Source organism: Morus notabilis, unplaced genomic scaffold, assembly GCF_000414095.1.
Source record: "Morus notabilis unplaced genomic scaffold, ASM41409v2 Scaffold1501, whole genome shotgun sequence".
NCBI classification, from domain to species: domain Eukaryota; kingdom Viridiplantae; phylum Streptophyta; class Magnoliopsida; order Rosales; family Moraceae; genus Morus; species Morus notabilis.
In genome coordinates, this window is record NW_010363192.1 from 49,189 (window position 1) to 57,276 (window position 8,088).

The 8,088-nt window shown below is 29.7% G+C and overlaps 1 protein-coding gene across 2 annotated transcripts; it reads right to left on the reverse strand.

Moving 5' to 3' along the window:
• Positions 1 to 1,605: 1,605 nt before the first annotated feature.
• Positions 1,606 to 6,509, reverse strand: LOC21385310 (auxin efflux carrier component 6). 2 transcript variants are annotated; one of them, XM_024169233.1, is made up of 5 exons: positions 6,326 to 6,509; positions 5,885 to 5,970; positions 5,341 to 5,498; positions 4,446 to 4,522; positions 1,606 to 1,682 (listed from the first exon to the last, which is right to left on the reverse strand). In XM_024169233.1, the coding sequence occupies exons 1-5, from the start codon at positions 6,493 to 6,495 to the stop codon at positions 1,616 to 1,618; spliced, it is 558 nt and encodes a 185-aa protein (XP_024025001.1). In that variant the 5' UTR covers positions 6,496 to 6,509; the 3' UTR covers positions 1,606 to 1,615. The 2 variants fall into 2 exon arrangements, with proteins under 2 accessions (XP_024025001.1, XP_024025003.1); XM_024169235.1 differs by lacking the exon at positions 1,606 to 1,682 and adding an exon at positions 3,326 to 3,386.
• Between the last annotated feature and the right edge of the window lie 1,579 nt (positions 6,510 to 8,088).

Sequence of the window (8,088 nt, forward strand, 5' to 3'; positions counted from 1 at the left end):
ATATTTTAATCTGCCTCTCTTCTTTGATCATCAAGTGCTCCTCGAACTCCCTTTGTTGTTCAAACAAAGGGACTTCGCCAGCTGAGAACATGGAGTTTGAAAGAGCATCCTCCCTTGGATAGAAAGTGCAAATCATGTGCCGGCCAGTGGAAAATTGATTTACGATATAAAATATATTAATTAATAAAAGAAGTCAATGTTATTTGGGAAGTTGATTGTTTGTGATTAGAATCCCGCGTGCGTTGGATATCATTAAATATGGAAGTTGACTATCTTCAAAAAGAATAAAAAATTCAATCAATCAGTTGGGAATGTTCAACAAGAATAAAAAATAAAAAAATAAAAATTAACATATTGGCTGGCACAAATATGGATCTTCAAAAAGTATTAAAAAATTTAACATATTGGCTGGCACAAAAAAAGTATAAAAAAATTTAACATATTGGCTGGCACAAATATGGCACGTTGCCGTGTTATCCATTCATAAATGAGGCCAGCTTCAATATGAATTTTTTTGATTAATATTATTCAATAATTTAAGTAAACCGGTTCTCTAATTATAATTTGTATTTATATAGATAGAGATGATTCGTAATTGCTGAATTCTCTTCCTTTTCCTAAATCTATTGACAAGTTTGTCTTCTCCGCTTCCTTATATTTTCTTATCAATAATTGTAATAAAGCAGCCTATACATAGTTTGTCTTTCCATTCATCTTCTCTTTTATCTTCATTTTTGTAACAACAAGGTATTTCGGTGACTTTTGCCGTGTTATATATAAAATGCTAATTCCTTTTTACTTCTTGGGAATATTGGCAACAATAGAAACACAATCATGCTTTTTTTCGTGCACAAAGCTTAAGATTTAAGCCAGGCTTCTTTTGACTCAACGAAAAAGTAAAGAGAACTTTTGTGGATGATTGCTTAAAGAGTTAAAAAAAAAAAAAATAAAAAGAGAGATTTTATGATAGGGTTGAAAAAAATAAACTATCGGTATTTTTATTTTTCAGCTAGATTTACATTAGAAATTGTGTGCATACTGATTTAATTTAATGTGATTTGATTTGATTAAACAATTAAAAATTAATAGTACCGATAAGGAGATTTACGAGAAAAAATCTTAAAAAAAAAAAAAATAATAAAATATCGACAGTAAAAAGGGCATGACTTTGCCTGATATCTTTTCCTTTTTTTCCCAAGCCAAAAATGCTTTGGCCGACTAACGACAGCTTTACCCACCCTCAACAAGAAAATTGAGTTCCCTTGCCCTACCTTAATCATAACCCATCATACTCTCTATTTTCTTTCGGCCACCACTAATCTATTATATGTACTAGCTAGTTAGGAGAACAACATGTTAAATGAATGTCGCCTTCTAATTTTTAATTTTCCCGTACCGTTGATCTATAGCTATTAAAATGCCATACTTTGTCTAGATTAATATAAATTAGACATATATAACACGGGTCCAGTCAGCCGATGAGGAAGTACGGCGTGGAAAAAATTTATATCATATGAGGGGGAAATTAACTTTTCCATTGAGAACTTCGATCTAGGTAGCAGCTTCTATATATATATATATATATATATATATATATATATCCCTTGTGATTTCTTCATAGGCCTAGAAATATATAATAGAGGAGCGTCACGGGTAAAGAGACTAACATGCCAAAGATAACCCTGCAAAACAAGATCAAGTATGTTAGTCTCCGGTTGTCGTAGAAGAAAAATGACATTTATTCTTATGGGGATAAAATCTCATCACTTATAAAACGGTGGGTCTGCTTAGATTGAGGGAATATTTGGTTGGAGGTTTCAAACCATGATTTAAATCATGGTTCATGGTTCGTTACAGTATTTTTTCTTACAAAAAATACATGTAAATCGAAAATGATTCTAGTCACATAATTTTAATCCATGAACCAAACGTCTCAATCTTACCTACCTATTTAATGAAATTCATTTTATATAAATAGTAGGGTTTTATTCTCATGAGAAATGAGCAGTGGTGCTCGTTGTAGAATCATGTGTTGGAAACTGACTGAAAAGAACAATGTTGAACGAAAAGGAACACTTGTAAAGGGAAAATGAGTTTTCACATTCGACTTTTGAAGCATGACATTCTCTGTCCCAAAAAATTAAATAAATAAATAAAGAATCATGAGTGGCTTACTGTTTTCTCCTACAGTATAAACTCAGTTATTGGTGGGGAACGTGAAAAGTTTAATTTACTTTTCAAACACTGTAGAAGAAAACGCTTCCTTGTTTGCTCTGACGCAATTATATATAACTGGTCTGCTATAGCTCTAGGGTAGGTGCAAAAATGAACTATTATGTTGTTCATATGGTACCACTTCCCACAAAATAATGATGAAAGTGATGTTAATTCTGGGTGATTAATTTTGGTGGAATTCATTACATTACTATTTGGGTGTAACAGTAAATCGAAATCGTTAGATTCTATTTATTTAATCATATTAAACAAAAACCATGAACATATCAAATTATTTTATTCTTTTTTTTTTGGTTAATTTTGATTCTTTATTACGTATTTTTTTTTAAAGAGCAAAAACTATGGTTGGTTGACAATATGGTAAAATCACAAATGTTAGGACCGGTAATTTCAAACACGACACAATGAATGATACGAGATAAATGAATTTGGACTGCACAATTATTAATTAAGTCATTAACAAGTTGACACGAATAGCATGAAAATAAATGAGTTAAATTCGTATAAGTCTATTTAACACGCTTAACCTGTTTAGTTATACGGGCCTTTATCGGGCCGACACGACACGGCCTGCCCGTGTCGTGTGTGTAGGGGTAGGACAGACATACCAAGGTTATTGAAGGGGTAGGACAGACATACCAATATCACAACTAGAGTTAAGTCGAGACCAACATCAGGGTCGATCATATGGGCCTAACTCAGCGTGGCCCGACAATGTCCATTCGGGCAGGGATAACTACTAGAGTCGGGAAAATTGCTTTCTATAATAGTTCTTATAATTCTGTAGAGAACTGTTGATTAATTATAGGAATTTTCGTGGTCAGTTTTGTTAGTTTTTAATAAAAAATAAAAATAAAAAAATTTTCAGGATAGTTAGGGCTGTTTGATATTTTAGAGATGACTCAAATTGAACTAAACCACTTATTACTAATTTGGACGATTTGGTTTTTGTCGGCTTAGACTTAGGCTTAGCCTTAATGGCGTGTTTATTTACTAAGATTGGAGAATTAGAATAGAGAATGGAAGTCAATCCTATAATTACTTACTTTTTTATCCTATAATGCAAGTGAGATTGGTGGGTCTCACTCAAATTTGGAATTGAGAAAGGTGATCGGCAATATCATGCCTCCTCCATATTGGGACTCCCAATCCTGATAATAATATTAAATTATTATCTTAACCCTAATTAATTTATAAATATAAAATTAGAAATAAAATACAAAAAAAATAGTTACAACCTATATTTATTATCTTATTTACCTTAACATTATAATATTAGCTAGCTTAATTGTTATTAACTTTAATATAATAAAATGTCTTTATTTTTTATTAAAAGTAATTATATATTTTAATTTTTAACGTGTCATTTTTATTTTTAATAATTTTATTCAAATTTTGACCATTTATTTTTGCATTTCAAACATTTATGCAAAATTTATATTTGTTATTTTATTACCCTGTTATTATAATAAATATGTTAATTAATGATTACTATTAATTTAATAAGTACATAGTTTATTTTTAAATTAAAAATACAAAATTTACTTAAAGGTTATGTTAGTACTTTTACAACAATTCAATCTGATACTAGGTGTAAATAAACGCATAAATAAAATTTAGAGTGATTCTGATTTCAAATCCTATAAACAAGTAAATAATTTATTCTAACTCCGATTTCTCACTTCGAATCCTACTAATTCCGAATCATGTCCATTCCAATTCACGCTCATTCTGATTATACGTGAGTAAGCATGCCATAAAAGTTTTTTATCATTGAAAAACACAAAAAAAAATTTCTTACGATTTCAAAGTTTTCCATTTAATTCTAACATAACACCACCCAAATATTATAAAATTTTTCATCCCTAAACATAATATCAAATATTATCTAGTATTGTTCGGTACACTTTTCTATTTCAAAACTTACCACGATAATTAATAAAAATCATGTTATGAGTATTTATTAAAAATTGTTAATAGCTCTGTTAGTTCTTAAACTTTAAGCATTGTGACATTTTAATCCATGAATGTCACACTGCTCAAAGTTAGGAACTAATAGAGCTATTAACTCTATTAAAAAAGGGGTGCTTTTTACACTGACACGCCCGGATCTTTTCAAAATAACAAAAACACCCTTGATCATGCATGTGACCGAGGGCTGTGCCAAATATTAAAATCAATCAAAGGCATAAAATTAATTTCAAGCTTACCCTGTGCTTAATATGTCAGGATGTAAGCCGTATTCCCTTGCAAAAACAAATGGTACAATTCCTTGAGGAAGAGCTGCCTGATGATCAAATAAACATGCTACATTAATTATAATTTCAAATCTTATATACTGAGAAAGAATGTTTTCAAGAAGAAAAATAATTATAAACAAATAAAATACGCACTATATGTTACACTTTGCAATGAGTACACACACACACACACTTGCCACATTTCTACGTACACACAAATGTAGAAATAGGCATCTATCTATGCATAAATATATGCATGTTTCTATATGTGCATAACCAAAAAAATACGCACGACCATGAAGTAGACGACTTGTCCTTTGTAAAATACGTATACATTCATGTGTGGATAATTGGCATGAGCATTGTATTACTTTGGTTACTTTCTTTCTTTCTTTCTTTTTTCTTTTTCTTTTTTTGTAAGTATATTCTTACTCACTTCACTGTTGTTAAAAAGACTTGAAAACTATAATATTTTACTTCAAATATAACTATTTCAGTAAAAATTTAAGCTATATGATTGCAATCTGATTATTTGTGTGAAATTTGAAAATTACATCATTAATCATTTTAGTATATCAAACACCGAAATTATCAAAGGAAAAAAAAATCAAAGCTTATGGAGTAATCTGTCAAAAAATAGGTTTGGAGTCAAAGTGATGCACTTATACTCCTTCACGTATGCATACGTATGCATGCACAGTACATATATAGGTGTGTGTATCCATAATTTTTTTTTTGGTACTATTTGTACATACGTGTGTTTCTATATATATATATGTGTGTGTGTGTGTGTGTGTATATATGTCTGTATATGTGCCATGTGTATTACACGTATGTATGCATGTATAAATACGCATCAAAGTACCTGCACGATGGCGGCATGTAGTTTTACACCTCTCAGTCCAACAAGGATCGATGCAGCCGACATAATTATGGGCCCACAAAGGAAGCGGATCACCATCCCCATTGTTGCTCTTTGGGCGCCACAGGAAATAATCCGAGGCTGAAGAGCCATGAAAAGCCCTGCATGATTTAATTATATATCAAACACCTAATTTATATGGTGGCTAATATTTTCTGATTTATTATTTGTCACGTCGTAAAAATAATAAAAAGAACCATATTCTTTCTTTGACATAGACCAACATGTATTTAATTATTAAGGCCATGTTATTGTTGATCACTGGAAATGCATTATTATTGTCTTTTCTTTTCTTTTTCTTTTTCTTTTTTATGAATAACTAAAGAGACTAATTAACATCAAGAAATCTCAGAACACTCCAACATACACTATCATTCATGATTATGATGGCTTTATGTTTTGAAAGAGGTATATTAATATATGCTAAAAATTGGCAAAAAGCGGAACAATATACTTGAAATGACTTGATTAATTAGAGAAATTATACCTAAACTAAACATGGCCATCCCAAGACCCGCATCTGAAATGATTTTTATAGAGTACTTGACCAAACTAGGCATCCCAACGTTCCATCTGCAAAAGTAGAAAAAGATTAATGCATCATGATGAATAGCAATCTAATGTCTTTGCATAATATATACCTAATGCTGGTTATTGCTATGTAGTAATTATATATATGTACGAGTTTTTAATAGCTATGTTTTCATAGTAGTTATTTATTAAATATAAAAATTTAATGATGTGCCATGATAAAAATCTAATTTTATTAGTTGTCATAATTTTTTTTAGTCAACTACTTAATTTATTATAATATTAGATCAATGTCTTACGGTTAAAACAACATTAATACCAACCAATGTATAAATATTAGAGTAATCATTAAAATCATACCTATATATATATATATATATATACCAATATAGCTTACTTGAATGAGATTAAAGACCAAAGTAGGCCTAAGACGCTTGAGTATGTATTTGGGTTGCGTGAGAGCTTTCGTCCAACCACAATGAGTATAAGCCTGAGCATGACAAGGGCATTTGGCATTTCTTGACTTTCTGCTGCCATCTTCGGATTCTCTTCTTCTGCCATTGGCATCTTAAAGTTGTCTCTAAAGCTAATGTCCTTCTCTAACATATATATTTTAGATAATATGTCAGTATTAGTTCTACATAATGTACATACACAAAGTGTAATTATAATAATAATAACAAAAACAATTTCGTCTAATCCATATATTGAGTTCCATATGATTAACCTATATTATACCATCTTTAATGTAAATGACAGTATAAATATTATATTTAATACCAAAAAAAAAATGCGAATAACACATTTGATCATAGGCTATTCTATTGCAATCCTAAGATTATACTATCTCAAATGTTATATCTATTTTTATCATAATTATTAGGCAATGATATTTATAAAAATAAACTTTTTAATTTACAATAAAGGTTATTATTAGTTTTGTTAGTCACTGCACTATATATAGTCATTCTCTCCTAGAACTTTTAATTTTATCATATTATACTTATTGAATTTTTTATTTTTTTGGCAATTTTGATTCCTAACATTGAAAATAGTGAAGGATTTATGAAATATAATATAAATAATCACGTTTCAATTACTCGATAGCATGAAAGGTTACAAAAATAGATACAATATATGCAAAATGTCTTCTATTTAAAAAAAAAAAAAACACTGAGAATTGGAATATTTTGTAATTAATGTAACGATTTCTTTAAAATTTTTAGCTAGTATATGATAGGGATGTCATGAAGAACCTGAAAAAACTCAAAAATTTAGGGATTAATCAACAAAAGATTAAACTCTAGAGACCAAACTGAGAGAATGCATACTTCATAGACTGATAATGCTAATAACACTTCATATAGTTTAAAAATGATAATGTTGTGATGATTAAATGAAAAACTCATTACACCAACCGAATGTACTATACTTGATGATAAATTTTGACACTAAATAGAATATATGTTAAATTTAACATTAAAAATTATACTATATTTGTTTTGCTACACAAATAATATAATATTATGTTGACACACTAATTTAACATTGTGTCGGAGATGCTTCTACATTATCAATACAACTACTACATTGTACCATTAATTCTAGAGAGCACTATATATGTGCGACACTTAAATTATAGGTGCAAAGTAGTACCAATTAAAAAAGAGCATTTTTATTTTTATTTTTATTTTTATTGGAGCAATAGTAGTGTTAGAATTTGGAGAACGAATATTTTGATGATGATAGACCATGATTTGGAATTATCATTTCTGGGCTTCTTTACCATGACTACCTATAATGTAATCAAATAGCCTTCTCTATCATTACACACGTGCTCTCAACAAAATGATGGCACATATCAATGAAGGGTCTGACTTATATAGCCAAAATGTGCGGAAAGAGAAGAAACAATATCATGAGCTTATTTGTCTTGACCACTATGATTTGTTTGTTTATTTATGTGTATGATTTTCTGCTTTTCTTGAGTGGTGTTGAGGGCCCACCTATATGTTTTTCCGCGGTAAGTCCACCTACATGTGTCAATTATTTTTATTATTTTTTTATTAATCATACAGTGGGGCTTCAGGGAATGAAACAAATAAAACAAAAGTCAAAAGATAATTTACGCATAAATTCAAGGATTCAAAAGAAGGGTCT